General features: G+C 39.5%; 1 protein-coding gene across 2 annotated transcripts in view; it reads right to left on the reverse strand.

Moving 5' to 3' along the window:
* Positions 1-15674, reverse strand: part of ITSN1 (intersectin 1) — a 219303-nt gene that overhangs the window by 114382 nt on the left and 89247 nt on the right. For both annotated transcript variants that reach the window (XM_049629272.1, XM_049629271.1), the window contains exons 6-10: positions 14228-14407; positions 12346-12442; positions 9703-9803; positions 3274-3337; positions 473-610 (exon numbers count right to left, since the gene is read on the reverse strand). In XM_049629272.1, coding sequence (XP_049485229.1) covers positions 473-610; positions 3274-3337; positions 9703-9803; positions 12346-12442; positions 14228-14407 — 580 coding nt within the window. The remainder of the gene's footprint in view (positions 1-472; positions 611-3273; positions 3338-9702; positions 9804-12345; positions 12443-14227; positions 14408-15674) is intronic.

Here is a 15674-nt window from a genome sequence, read left to right on the forward strand (position 1 = left end):
GGGGAGGAAGGGGCAGAGAGAGAGGAAGAGAGAGAGAAGCCCAAGCCAGCTCCATGCTCAGCAGGGAGCCTCATGTGGGACTCAATTCCACCACCATGAGATCATGACCTGCGCCAAAATCAAGAGTTGGACGCTTAGCTGACTGAGCCACCCAGGCATCCCTCCCTGCCTTGTTGTCCACATACAAGTTATTTTAGTTTTATTTTAACTGCTAACATTTTTGCTGAACTCTGACTATATAGATTGGTACAAAAATCATCCCTCTTTTGGTATTTTACTAATATACTATGAATACTTTAAAGAAAACAGGTCCAAGATCAACACAGGACCTAGATAAGATTTTCTTCACTTCTTGGATATTTCATTTACTTACCAGGAATAAAAATGAGCAAAAGATACGCAGCCAACAAAGCCCCGTTTGAAATTCACATACCAAACACACAGTTTCTTATAAGAGCCAAATGTTCTTTACCTAAAGGAAGGCGGAATGTACTCTGGAGGCAGGACAGGTGGCAGTGGTTGGCCAGACATGGCTACATCGATCAGGTGCATAGCCAGGATAAATTCTTCTGCTGTGAGTTTTCCATCTTGATCAATGTCGGAAAGATTCCTATTCAAAAAAGTTAATTATTTCCTAACTTCACGAAAATGCATGCTTGTTACTATTCATGAGTGATTGAAATGTTCTGTTTTCTTATTCTGACTCTAGGCCAATTGAGTCTCTCTATGCCTCGTCGGTTTATAAAAATAGTGCCTATTTCATAATACTGTTGGAAAGATAAAAATGAGACAATCCATACAGTTGGGATGGCATTCAGCAAATGTTAACTATGATTATAATTATGCTCTTCTCAATCCCTGCCAGCCCATTTAAAATGCATCATACCCACATTTTATGTGTCTTTAAACACTATGCTCGGCAAACTATCAGGTCAGATAGTAAACATTTAAGCTTTCCAAGACACGGTCTCTATCACACTGAATTCTGCCCTTGCAGCAGGAAAGCAGCCGTGGACGATCCATAAACAAATGAGCGGAAAACCTTCTAGAAACAGATGCAGGCCAGGTTCCACCCATTTAGGTTAGTTGGCCTGTGGCTGATCTAGACCCACAGGGGTGGATCCTTATGGCCTTCTGCCTCAGAGTCAAGGGGTTTGCTGCTCCTTAATCTCAAGATCAACAGCCACCTCTCCCCAGAATCGACATGCCCTAAGAGTTAATGACAGTGAACAGATTTTTCCAGCAAGTCCAAGAATGCGATTTTACTTAACAACACCAAAAGAGGATGCCAGACAACAGAGCTGTTCACCAGAATGCGAACAGGACAGATACTGCGTTGGGAAACCGGCTCTGCTGAGGCCATAAATCAAGAAACTCCTCTTAAGTCTAAAACTTCCTTAGGTGGCATACACCGTTTTGGTTTTCAGTTTTAAGGTATAAATGTCCATGCAGTGACATTTGCCCTTTCTAGAGCACAGTTCTGCAAGTTTTGACAGATTCACTTGTGTAACTGAATTCAGTCAGTTGTGTATCACACCACACGCAATAGTTCCATCACCACCCAAAATTCCCCCAAGTCTCTCAGTCACCCCCTTGCCTTGCCCACAGCCCCTGGCAGCCACTGATCTCTTTTCTGTCCCTCTAGCTTTGTAATTTCCAGATGCCAGGCTCCTGCCAGCTCTTTCTTATCCTCTCCTCCTTCCCATGCCCCATCACCAGCCACTCCTGGGTAAATTCCATTAGAAGGCAGTGGAGTTCTTCCCCCCCCCCCCCACTTGCCTAAATAATCGCTGTAAACATTTAATTAAAATACCTTTTTGTTGTATAGAAAGGGAATATAATAACACTCTAGCAGGATAAGTCTCAAGTATTTTTTTTAAGAGAGAGCAGGTTATAAGTGAGAAACTTAAGCATTTCAATATATTCCAGTGTCACAAACATACCTAATAAACTGCCAGTCAACCTCCACAAATGTTAGATCTCAAGTTTATATTTCAGAGGGCCCTAGGATACTGGCACATACCCAGACTTAAAGAGATCTGGATGTGTCGTATTAACTGGTCTATTGTGTTTATTAACTGCTCTATTATTATTCGATTGCAAAAGGAAGATCCTTTAACACAAAGCAGAAGGAACCAGGATGGGTGAAGGGACTAGCACTAGAGCGTGACCACTTATGAAGCAACCATATCAATGGGCCCTACGGCAAAATCATGAACCTCACATGTAAGCAATTAAAGCAATTCAAGCTATTAAAAATCATTACAAAATAGCCAGAGACATTTATGTGCCCTCCCTCCTCCGCCCAGTGGAAGTACACAGTAATATCTCTCATGTAGTCTTGCAAAAAAAAAAAAAAAAAAAAAAATCAAACTTGAATTTGATGAGTGGTTCTCATGAGTGGGATGATTTTGTATCCCAGGGACATTTGTCAGTATATGGAGACATCTTTGTCACACCTGGGGATGGGGGTCATGTTACTGGCATCTAGTAGGTAGAGACCAGAGAGGCTACTGAACAACCTATAATACACAGAACAGCCCCCGACAACAAAAAAGTATGGGGCCCAAATGGCCAACAGTGTTAAGTGGAGAAACCTTGCTCTAGATCCAATGACCAATCTACTCACAGGAATAAATTAACACAAGGATGCAACCATCAAAAGTTAGACTGGAGAAACTATAGGACAAAATATCCGGGTTTTTCTTTTGGGGGGTGAGGGTGGAGAACAAGGGGAAGTTTTTAGAACACTTAAACGTGTCAATGAGTTGATGCAAAATATAGATTTATTTACATCTGGTTTGAACCAATCAACTACAAAAAAATCACAAGTCAACCTAAGGAATTTGAACACTACCTGATTAACTTAATAAGAATTACTACTGAAAATTTTTTATTCGACTACTGATAATTATAGTCCTCTTAAAAAAAATCCCTTTTGGAGATACAAGCTGAAATATCTGCAGATGAAAATGATATAATCACTGAGATCTGACTTAAAATAACCAGGAAGGAGGAGGGGAGAACCAGGGCAGACACAAGTTGAGACTTACTTAAACTGTGTTAGGAGTTCTTGAGCATTCATTAATCTCTCTGCTTTTGTATTTTTCAAAATCAAAAAGGGGGAAAAGAGAGGTAATCATCACAGCTGATTGGAAAATTAAGCACAATCCCTATGTCCCCATCTATAAATAATCGTATCAATCTGAAGACCCATTAAGCCATACCAACGTAAGCCACTTTATACAAACCAAGGAACTTTTCATTCCTTACCAAATTGAAGCCAGCTGAGCCTGTGGTAAACTTGATTGCATAAGAATAGTTCTTGCTTGGGGACCTAAACAGAATCCGGGGGGGAAAAAAAATACAAAGATGAATCAGCAAATCTTCACTGTCCAGGAAGACCAGTGTTGTGCACTTAAGCACTCTGCAATCTCTTGCAATCACAGTGCTTTGAACAATATTTGCTATGACCCAAGGGGCTTTTTCAAAAGGAAATTAAGCGCCAATGAAAAGGGGAAAACACACAAAGCACAGCACAGCATCTGGAACATACTCAATAAATTCTTGTTAAATCAATGCTTAATGAGAAAAGAGTATGTAAAAGATTAGTTTCAAAATATAACCTGCCCTTTTGTCCAGACTGCCATCTCTATTTGAATCAGGCTTTTATTTACAAAACTGAAGGCCTCTAAATTCAGTATCTTCTGCCACCGCCTGCTGTCTCCACCGTGACTACTATCAGACACATTTAGAGAAGATTCAGAGAATCTTAGAGAAGGAAGGGACCTTAGAGAGAACAACTCTTGTAACCATTTTATTACAGTCTTAAAAAAAAAAAAAAAAAAAAAGTGACTTGCTCAAGTCTAATATCACAACCATTTCTGATGTTAGCAATAAAAGAATTCCCGGAATTCCAACTCTGCTCTCAAAATCAGGTCTCATTTCTTAAAATACTTGTAAATATCTGCACCTCTGGCATGAAACTGGCCTTAGATATCAGATGAAGTCTACAGTGGGAAATTCTGAGTGTTAAAATAAACCAGTGTTAGGGAGAGAGAGACAAATATGTCTTCTATCACTGACTCACAAGGTGTGGTCCCAGGACAACCAACGACGGACCAAGGAATTCTAAACCGTTATATTGGCAAGATTGCTGTGTATAGATTTTTGCTTTTAGCTATTTCATTTTTCAAATTGGCACCTCATCAAACCCACAAAAATGGATGTGTTTTTACACAGCAAGCAATAGTGGTTAGGGACCTCTGAGAATCACCCCAGTGTGTCAGCACGCAAAGTGCCCGAGAACTTGCCATGTGACTTGGGGCCGGCAGGCAGTTTCCTTACTAATTGGACCGAGTTTGCTTTCTTTCTTTCTTTTTTTTTTTTTTTTAATGTTTATTTATTTATTTTTGAGAATGGGGGAGGGGCAGAGAGAGAGGGAGACAGAGGATCACTGTGCTGACAGGAGAGAGCCCAGTGAGCTCGAGCTCACAAACTGTGAGGTCATGATCTGAACCCAAGTCAGATGCATAACCAACTGAGCCACCCAGGCGCCCCATGGACCAAATTTTCTCATTTCAGAGGTCCTTTTCAGATTTACAAGACTGTGCTTCATCAAATAAGAAACTATAACACAGAACTTAGCATAATGCTAACACGTAGAAAGTGCTTACTTAATGGTAGTTAATATTACAGACAATATTCTTTTATTTACATATAAAATATAGGCAGAAAAGCACACATGAACATATACATATGTATTTTTACATGTGCACAGGTTTACAGCTTAATTTTCCAAATTCAAAACAGCCAGGTAAACCATACCCAATTATGAAACAGCACCCCAGAAGCCCTCTCCAGCTGCCTTCTAATCATCCCTTCTACCAAGTGAGGCCTAACTTCTAACAGTACAGTGTGACCTTGTTAAATCTGGCCTATTTTACTCAACGTTGCAGAACATTAACCCTAACTGCTGTGCGGTGTATCATTTTGTGAATATGTAATAATCTATGTATCATTCTGTTGACGGGCATTCAGGTAGTTTTCAGTTTGGGGCTTTTTTTCACTTGTTTTTTAGAATAGTGAGCATTCTAAGTTTTGGCAAAACAGATGTACACATTCCTGCTGGATGAGTGTGTGTGTGTGTGTGTGTGTGTGTGTGTGTGCGCGCGCACACGCTTGTGTATGTGTGTGTGCACATGTACTGAGAGTATCTAAGAATACAATCTAAGAAGCAATCTTTACTGAATTAATGTGAAAGCTCTAAAAAGTTCTGTGGGATATGAGGAAAGTACACTGATCATTTTGTTTAGTCTTTAATATTGTACTTAGCATGCTGGAACACGAAATTAGCAAAACTTTAGTGAATGCTTTAATTTATGTTTGTAACAATCCTCTCCACTTCAGAACTATATAAAAGTTAGTATTTCACCTACTCCCAATACTGAGGGTTGATGGAGGTGGGGCGGGGAAGAGAGGAAAATGGGTGATGGGCATTGAGGAGGGCACTTGGGATGAGCATGGGTGTTATATGTAAGCGATGAATCATAGGAATCTACTCCCAAAACCAAGAGCACACTGTATACACTGTCTGCTAGCCAACTTGACAATAAATTATATTTTAAAAATGGAATAATTAACAAAAAAAAAGAACTGGTCCTGGACCTGGATGGATATCAGGAGATTTGGATGCCAGTCCTGACTCTTCCTACTCCCTAATGACATATGACATTAACAAAAGTACTTTCACTCTCTAAGAGGAAGTTCCTTCCTCTCTGAAGTGAGGGAAATGATCTAGAACAGGGATTGGTAAACCACAGCCCACAGGCCAAATCTGGTCCACCATCTGTTTTTGTAAATAAAATTTTATTGAAACACTGCCATGCCCATTCACTTAAGCATGACATTATGGCTACTTTTGTACTACAATGGCAAAGTTGAGTAGTTGTGACAGACTAAAATGCAAGCCTAACATGTTTATGATTTTGCTCTTTACAGAAAAAGTTTGTTAAATACCATACTAGAAGGCCACAATTGTCTTTTGTGATTCTCATACGTGACTCTATATGTCCTAAGACAAGGTCATGAAGCATCAAAATAGACCACCAACACCTAAGATGGCCTCTTATCATAACAGAACAGCATAAAATTGAACTCTGAGTACAGAGAACTATCCTGTGGAAGCCTACATCCATAAAAAGATACCAGTTTTGTAGTACTGGCTTATATGGAAACATTATGGGGATAAACAGAAATCCCAAGTTCCTAAACCCTACATGGGCATCCATGTTTGCATAGGGAAGCATGCATGGAAAGGACAGAGAAATGAAACGAAGTTTAAATGACTGAGCCACCCAGGTGCCCCAGATAATTAAATGAAGTTAATTTATCACAAACAATGACTAAGACTTTAGCTTTTGTGATTAATATATGAATAACCAAGTAGCACGTTCATTGGTTCAGAATGCAAGATAAGAAAATTCCTCTTTGAGGAGAAGGCTAGCATTGATGAAGTTGTCAGAATTCTACAGCTACATATAGAAACTTAATTATAGAATGGGCCCTCTCTATTTTATAAGATTGTCTCTTTTAAGAGCGTGTAATAGCATACACATCCAGTTGTGAAGGAACAAAGGGGTGTCCACCTAAGCAGGTGTATCAGCTAAATCAGCCCAGGGGGGTAAATTGTGCCACTGCCAGATTAGCTTCACTTCCCATGGTGGACAAGCTCCTATCATGAGCTCAGACAGCCTCACTTTCTTCTGCTTAGGACCAATCAATGGCATTCTTATGCCCACAACATACTCTTACAGATGTAGCCAGAAATTGGTAGCATCCATGGGGCACCTGGGTGGCTCAGTTGGTTGAGCGTCCGACTTCAGCTCAGGTCATGATCTCGCGGTTTGTGAGTTTGAGCCCTGCATCAGGCTCTGCGCTGACAGCTCAGAGCCTGGAGCCTGCTTCAGATTCTGTCTCTCTCTCTCTGCCCTTCCCCTGCTCACACTCTGTCAATCTCTCTCTCAAAAATAAATAAACATTTAAAAAAAAAAAAAAAAAGAACAGAAATTGGTAGCATCCAAAAGAAGTATGTGAAAATAAAACACAGCAGCAATCAGCAATCCCTCTAACCACCAACAACAGTATATTAACAATCGGAATTAACAACAGTATATTAACATAGGCTACAGCACAGATCTGCTAAGCTGCAGGTTACACACAATTCCTGGGAGTGCTAACTATAATTCCACTCCACTCCAAAACACAAGTGAATGCAAGCGGGTGGAAGTCACGGTCTAAGGATGACCTATATCCTACTCTAATTAATATTAAAACATACATTTTCCACAAATCCTATACTTTAACTGGTGTTCATAACACCAGGATGTCACAACTGCAAGGCTGAGAGCTACTGCATTAGATTTAAAAATTCTAATTACATGTAAGTTGTAAAATTGCTTTTTGACTCCTTCAAAACAAGAATCCACACACACAAAACAAAACTACAAGAGAAGAAAAGCATGAGATTAAGAATATTAAATTATATATTTCATTTGGGCCTCTATGATCTGGGACCTCTTCTCAAGTTTCTTGATAGTCTTCTTATCCTTAAACTGAACGAGTAACTGCTTTGGGGTTCAGGACTCAAATCATTATTTTCATAGCTGTGATCATGACCATTATCTTTGTATTTCATCCATCACAACAAACCGGGTCTGCTTCCATCCAGTTTTATTTAGTCTAAAACACAGCCTATATTGATTCCTCATAAAGGGAAAACAAATTTCTTTCACTTATTATTTTTAAGTTTACTGTAATAAATCTATTTTAACACGACTATACAAAGATCTAGCTTGAAGATAAAATTCCCATTTTAAATTCTTTCCAGGACAGGGGCGCCTGGGTGGCTCAGTCAGTTAAACGTCCGACTTCAGCTCAGATCATGATCTCGGGGTCCGTGGGTTCGGGCCCCGCGTCAGGCTCTGTGCTGACAGCTGGAGCCTGGAGCCTGTTTCGGATTCTGTGTCTCCCTCTCTCTGACCCTCCCCCATTCATGCTCTGTCTCTCTCTGTCTCAAAAATAAATAAACATTAAAAAAATAAATAAATAAATAAAAATGAATTCTTTCCAGGACAAGACAGTAGTAAGTATGTAGATGAACATTAACACAAATCTGCTCTTTCTCGTATATTTCAAATTTTACTGTTTGTCTCAGATATTAAAAGTTCTAAATATTCGAGTGACTGGGTCGTCATCTTTGGAATGAAGACACCGCACTTCAGTCATAAAATACACATCCTCCCAAGAAAGAATTTCCACATCAATGTCACATCTGAATACTACCTAACTCATTCACAGCATACACCAACAATGCCCTGAAAAATTGTTTTCAGATTTACGGACAATGCAGTTCTGGGTCTGTTTGGAGCACTGGTGTGAAATAAACCACGCTGCATTATACTTAAAACTATCACTATTGAATATTCCTTCAGTGCTTGGATGAGCTGGACTGGTTTCTCATGCCATGTATAAAAATGACAGGTACTGTTTTAGCAGAGAGTGAGCGTGGCATTTAGAATATTTGTGTATAACTACACTTTGCACCCCCCCCAGATATAAATATATCCTTATTTGAGAAAACTGTGAGACACTTTATGAGGGATAAGGCTCAAGATTAGATCAGACCCTTCCAAATCTCACTGAACCCTGAAATTTTTTAACAGATGAATTTTTCTTTTCGAAGTAAAAATTGCAATTGTAATATAGTAAGATAGAATCAGAACTTTAAACTTTGTGTTATATACCAGTGCATCTCTACTTCAGGCAAATTAACTCTCTCGCCTTCCTTCTGTATTTGTTAGAGGACAGTCACATTTTTTTCTTTCTCAAAGTTTGTATCAGATGTCTCTATTTTCCTTTATTAAAATTACAATTTTCTTTATAATTCTCTGATCAATTTTAAGTGTTTAACTCTCACTAGAAACGTTTCTGGAGGGACCCCTGGGTGGCTCAGCTGATTAAGCTTCTGACTTCGACTCAGGTCATGATCTCATGGTCTATGGGTTCGAGCCCTGGGTCAGGTTCTGTGCCGACAGCTTGGAGCCTGGAGGCTGTAGAAAGGTTTCTGGAGAGTATCCTAAAATCCTTTCTATCCTTCTGATGTAAATAACAGAATCTTTTTTTTATTTTTAAACCCTCGGAGTTCATATAACTTAACTCTGGCCCCTTGTACAAGGAATGAGATCTAAATAGGAAAAGTGACCTCCAGCTAGTTAGTGGCAGAGCCAGGTGCCAAACTCACCAGCCACTTACTTCCACCCTGCATACTGCCTTGAATGCTGACTCTTTGGGTAGACAGTTTCAAGTTCATCTACTAAGTTGAACTTCAGAACCTGAACCAGTTTTGGTTTACAGCAGTGCTTCTGTGCGAGAGTGCTTTGATTTGCGTACTGGTGGGATCCACTGTGCAGAAAGATCCTTGGTCTATGTTCCATTTACCAAGAAGCAACGGGGTCAAAGCCTTAGGCACTGTGGCATTATCAGTAGATGAGAACTTAACATAAGAAGGACAATAAAAACCTTGTTTAGAAAAAAGCAAATAGAGAAAGGCATTTGGAAAATATCTTTGGCCCAACATCTGGAAGCAATTTGGATTTGGAATAAAAATCATATTGCACAAAATTAATTCTCATTTGCAAATACCTGTTAAGTGTCCACTCATAGTTTTGTCATGACTATTGAATAACTGTCTGTATTTCAGTCTGGATGACTGAGGGACAGCCCATTCTGCCGCGGGAGGGGCACTGTGGGGAAGAGGAAGGAGGGGTAAAAGGATGAACAGTGAAGAACATATTTACATTCTTTTAACACCAGTAAACTACGAACTTCCCGAGAAAACCAGCTTTAACATTTTATTAGCTTTCTAATCATTACTTCTGAATTTTCTGTAATGAGTATTTCCATATTTTAAGGTTATGAACATTTCTCTCAAAACAGACATGCTCATTATTTTTCCAGAATCAAGGGTAAACACAATAGAATAAGTGGCTGTTCCAAGTTATACACACAATTTAATAACTGGAAGCCTCTACAAAATATGGAAAGACCTCTTTGGATCTAAAATGATACAAAAATGTCCAGGCTTTTCCTAACTTCTAGAACAGTTCTCTTTCAGCTCAAAAAGCAATGCTGATAGCAAACAGGTAGCTGCCTTTAAAGGTATTAATTCTTTAACATGGGTAACTTTCTATTCAGCAAAAGACAGGATATAGTTCTTAATGAAGGGAAATCATTTCATTCTGGGAAGTTTAAATTCCCACAAATGGAGAGTTGCCCAGAGAGAACAGAACATTTCCAGGGTCACGGCAAATCAGTGGGGCGGTAATGGAAGGGGCTTTGCTTTCTTTAAGCGCAATCAAGTGCTGACCTTTTCTTGCCAATGTGCAGCAAGCCTGACCCAAGAAAACCCCTGCCAGGAGTCAACTGGGTCTACACCTCCTTAGTGACGAGGTCCTCAGAGTTGTTCCCGAGTTAAGTATCACATTGGTACCTATGGCTTGTTAGAGTCTGGTGTCTAAATAGGGCAATTTAAACACAATGGCTAAGCTCTCGATGGCATTTCACTTCCAGAACAGATTGTAACTAATACCCCATTTGCAATTTCCTTTCATTTCAACAAAGATATCTATTCCTCATATGTAAAAGCAAAGTTTTAATCATAAATTGAACCTCTCAGTCATCATTTACATGTGTTACCTATGCACTTATACTTAACAACATATACTTCATAATGCATTGTAAACGGCTCCCAAGCACTTTAAGAGTACCTAATTACATTCACGTTTTCAACTATTATAAATTTCTTAATAAAAAACACTTACCAAGGTCGATTCTGCTGTGAGTACTTCTGCAACAGCCCTCTCATTTTAAACTAACTAATTTATGCTGATTCCAACTCTTGCCTATTTGTCAAAAGCTAATTATCTTTCTCCTGCACCCCAGGAATATAGGGTGTTGCACACAGAAGCTGCCCCAGATTACACTTATCAAGTCATAGCTTTCTGCCGAGACTTCCCTGAAAACTTAAAGGGACTAAAAACTCATTAGCAGGTAACCAAAAATTAGATGCCACATTCTACAAATTTGCTGGAAATTGAAATTACTAAAAAGATGACTACCAATCTGACCCCCCCACAACCAGTTGCCTTAATAACATTACGGTTCGCTAATACTGATTACTTATTCATTCTTATGGCACAAATCAATTTTTTAATGTTTTCTTTTTAAGTTTGTTTATTTATATTGAGAGAGAGAGAGGGAGGGGCAGAGAGAGAGAAAAGCCCAAGTAGGCTCCGCACTATCAGGGCAGAGCCCGGGTGGGGGGTGGGGGGCCTTGAACCCACAAGTCGTGAGATCACGCCCTGAGGCGAAATCAAGAGTCATGGGATGCTTAACCAACTGAACCAACCACCCAGGTGCCCCAGTCACATATCAATTTTAAGGCAGATTTCAAAATCCCTTGTGGAGAGTCACAGAAAACTCAAAACTTCAGCATGTATAGGAGAAAGACTAAGAAATAGGGAACTCAGTGTTGGATCATCTGAGTTTAAATCTCAGTTCTACCTTGTGGTAAAATGTAAACTGTAAGTGAGGATGATCGCTTCTTTGGGTTTATTTCCTAATTCACAATTCTGAGCCGGTATCTACTGCAGGTGGTTGGGGGCACAGAATGGGATTAACAAGGTGTTTGGCAAGTAGATGTTGAGCAATGTTCCTGAGTCTTAGGAATAAAACCTTAACGAGTGGAAGACAAGTATCTGTGTACCACCATCAACTGAAGTTTTCAGAACAAACTTTCAGGTAAGAACTCATGCCTTAAAATCAGAAAGAACTCAGTTAAACTCCTGGCTCTATCATTTAGGAGCTATGTTATCTTGGGCAAATTCCATGAGATTATCTGAGATAGAATAAAAGATAAGGCCAACCGTGGCTCTAATCTTCATATAAAATTTTCTATAAATATGTAAAGGGTTAATAGAAAAGAGTTAATTTCCCCCTCCTACCTGGAGTTCTATTTTATTATTTTTAAACGTTAGTAAAACTAGTAGCTATTTGTTTTTGTTATTAAAAAAAGAACACCCGAAGTTTTTTAAGGAAATGTCATGTTCTTTATTTGTCATTTCTACAACATGTAAGTGATAAAACCTAGTAACATTATCCAGAACTAATTATTGGCATCCTACAAAATAAAAGATAATAAAGAACATAGTTAATTCACTTTCAGTTTTAGATGTTAATCAGATAATGGCTTTAATCCAATGCCCATTTAGAAATAAGCACACTTACCTAGCCACATCAAATGACTGTGCCTTCTGTAATTTAGTGTTTAATTGTGACCCTGGACCAGATCTACTGAAGGAAGAGCTCTTTGGCAATGTGGCTGCTGTAAAAATAAATAAATGGTGAATAATTTTAATCCTACAAAGAAAAGAAACATTTTCCTATTAGTGAAAATTAAAATATATACTCACCAAATCTGAGGCAGAAATTATTCCTCCCTTACTACCCTGGACTCAAAAAGAGTGATTTCCTCCACTCCCTGCCCCTTGCCAGAATTTTTTCTAGATTTACTCATTCCTACTGAAAATCACCTTACTAAGTAGTAATGTTTACAATCCATAACTCTTTGTTAAAAGTTTCAGATCACATCTTTTTTTTGTAAATTTATTTATTTATTTATTTATTTTGAGAGAGACAGAGGAGAGAGCACACAAGCAGGGGAGGGGCAGAGAGAGAATCCCAAGCAGCTCCTCAATGTTAGCGCAGAGCCCGACGCAGGGCTTGAACCCACAAACTGTGAAATCATGAGCCAAAACCAAGAGTTGGCCGCTTAACCGACTTAGCCACCCAGATGCCCCTGTAATCACATCTTACGGGATCTGTTCCCATAGTTAAAGAAGCAACAGCTTAAATACATAGGATGGCATTTTCTTAACTGTGCTAAAGGAGCAGAAGTATTAGGTCCAGATGAAAGAAACAAAAGGTCCCAGCCTTGCAGTCCCGGCCAGATAACATGGGATGCTAGGGAGGGTCAGCCTTTGTGTCTGATTCCCATTAGGGCTGGTTAGCTGGGTGCCAGGAAAATACTGAGTCTCAGCCACATTCCCCACCTCCTGGCCTATTGTCTTGCAACATTTGCTATTAAGCCCAAAAGAAAACAAGACAGAGCACATGCATTCACAGATGCTACTTGAAAAGTAACTGCGACAACTTTTCCAGCTGCCATCATGTCTATAGCCATGGCCACATATGAAAGGTAAACTACATGGGACAAGAAAATCTTAAAAAAAGAAAAAAAAAAAAGTGCTGCCTTTAGATTCTTTAGCTATAACTTACAGACAGATCTTGACAGATGGAATAAATCCAGGGAACTGGGCAGAGAAATAACCATTCAAACATAATCATTACCCATGGCTAAAATCCAGGCCATCATCGCTACTGAATTACACAGACATATCCCAAGTACTTTTTTAAGAAAATACTTTACCCCCGGATAAGAATTCATTAGATGTGTAGACCACATCTACAGTTTATGCTTTCTTTTCACTAAAGGGAAAAAGACTTCAAATAAAATCTCAAAATGAAATTAACTACACCAGGAACTTTTTAATCCTTTCTATCAATGAAGCAAGCAGGTAATACTCCGTCTTTAATGTATTTAGCCATTTAATCAACTTCCTTCCCCCTTCCTCCTGATTCACTCCACCTCCTCAAAAAAAAAAAAAAAAAAAAATAGCTGTGTTCTTTTTTTCCTCCCCATTCTCCTAAGGGAATGGCTTACTTATTAGCAATTCATAGCAGCTGAAGAAAAGTAGTAACAGACACATGGGAAGAGAAAATGTTCAACTACTACTGATCGAACTTGAGTCGCTCCTGTCAAGCCCTTGAAAGGAAATTATGCTCTTGGTTTTAGCTGTTGAGTTCACCTTTGTCCATAATGGTACCAGAGCTCCATAGTTTCATTCTCCGTTACCTCTCTCTAGCCTAACACATCCTATTCAGTGTGTTGGGAAAAAGTGAGATATTAAATTTAAAAAAAAGGAAGATATCTTCCTCTGGAATAAAATGCCATTCAAATGTAATCAGAGAGTGATGACAGAAGATTTAAGAGCGAAGAGTAAAACACAAGTTGTAAAAAGTCAGTCTGTGGATTCAGCAGGTCACATACCAGGATGAGCAAATGCGGGTAGAGGTTGTATAACAGGGGGAGCCCCGTTAGCCAGGGGAGGCACTGCTGCTGTAGGAACAGAAGATACTAGAGGTGGAGACATTCCGACAACTGGAATGGATCCCATTGGCACCGGAGCAACAGCTGTGAGTGGCGGCATGCTGGCAATGCCTCCTATTCCTAGGAAGAAAAAAATCCCAGCAAAAGTCACATGGCACCACCTTTCCACGTTCAATGACAATTAATCCAGGAGTGTTTGAGGCAGAAACTCGCTTTCCAGCTCTAATATATTTTCATTTAAAATAGAAATTCAGAAAAAAAAAATATAAATTCACATTAATCGTTTTGGAGAGTACCAAAAATTATGTCAAGAATCAATCACATCCTAAGGGCACAAGATCCAACTTGAAAAGGCATCTACTGGCCAAAGTTGAGGGTCAATAAGAATAATAACTGCAATGGAATGAAAGCTACAGAGGGAATTAAATTTATGAATTCATAATTATATTGAAAAAAATCCTAATTGGTCACCATAGGTAATCAATTTATTTTGAAAACTAGTATAAATAAAGGAGGAAAAGAAATCAAACATTTATCCTGCCTTTCCTTTACATATTCAACCTCAGAGTAACCAAACATTTTCATGGGGGAGTTTCTGTTGGTTAGAGGATTCTAACCAAAGAATGAAGAAAAATGATCAATGTTTCCTTTCTTTTTTGTTTCTCTGTCTGAACTTGTGATATTGTGTCATAAAAAGATACATATATCTGGTCTCTGTGCCTGGTTCCTGGCAGAGCTCCTAAAACCCTTGTGATTTCCTGACTGATAGGAACATCTTTTGTTACACAGTATTAGGTCTTGGTCCCTGGTTCCTGACACAAGAGCTTCTAAGACCCCTGGAATCTCTGGAGTGATAAAAGTCTTTTTGTATTTAAATAAGATGACTGGTGGCTGGGGGCCCCCAGAATACCTACCGGATGGGAGCTGATCACAGAAAAGACCAAGGCATGGTTAGAGGGTTGCAACTTTCAATCCCATCCCACCCCTCCCCACCTCCACACAGACCTCAGGGGAGGGTACAGGGGCTGGAGATTGAGCTAGTCAATGGCCAAGGATGTCATCAATCACACCACAGCAATGAAGCCTCCATAGAAACTCCTACATTACAGGGTTTGGAGAGCTTCCAGGCTGGTAAACACATCCACATGCTGGGAGGGTGGCACACCCCAACTCCGTCAGGACAGAAGCACTTACACACAGGACCCTTCTGGGCCTCACCCTTATACACCCCTTCATCTGCCTGTTCATCTGTATGTATCCTTTGTCATATACTTTATAACAAACTAGTAAACCTAAGTAAATGTTTCTCTGAGTTTTGTGAGCTGTTCTAGCAAATTCAGAAAGGGGAAGAAGGGTGTGTGGGAGCCTCTGACTTTGTAGTCAAGTC

Source organism: Panthera uncia, chromosome C2 (assembly GCF_023721935.1).
Source record: "Panthera uncia isolate 11264 chromosome C2, Puncia_PCG_1.0, whole genome shotgun sequence".
Lineage (NCBI taxonomy): Eukaryota > Metazoa > Chordata > Mammalia > Carnivora > Felidae > Panthera > Panthera uncia.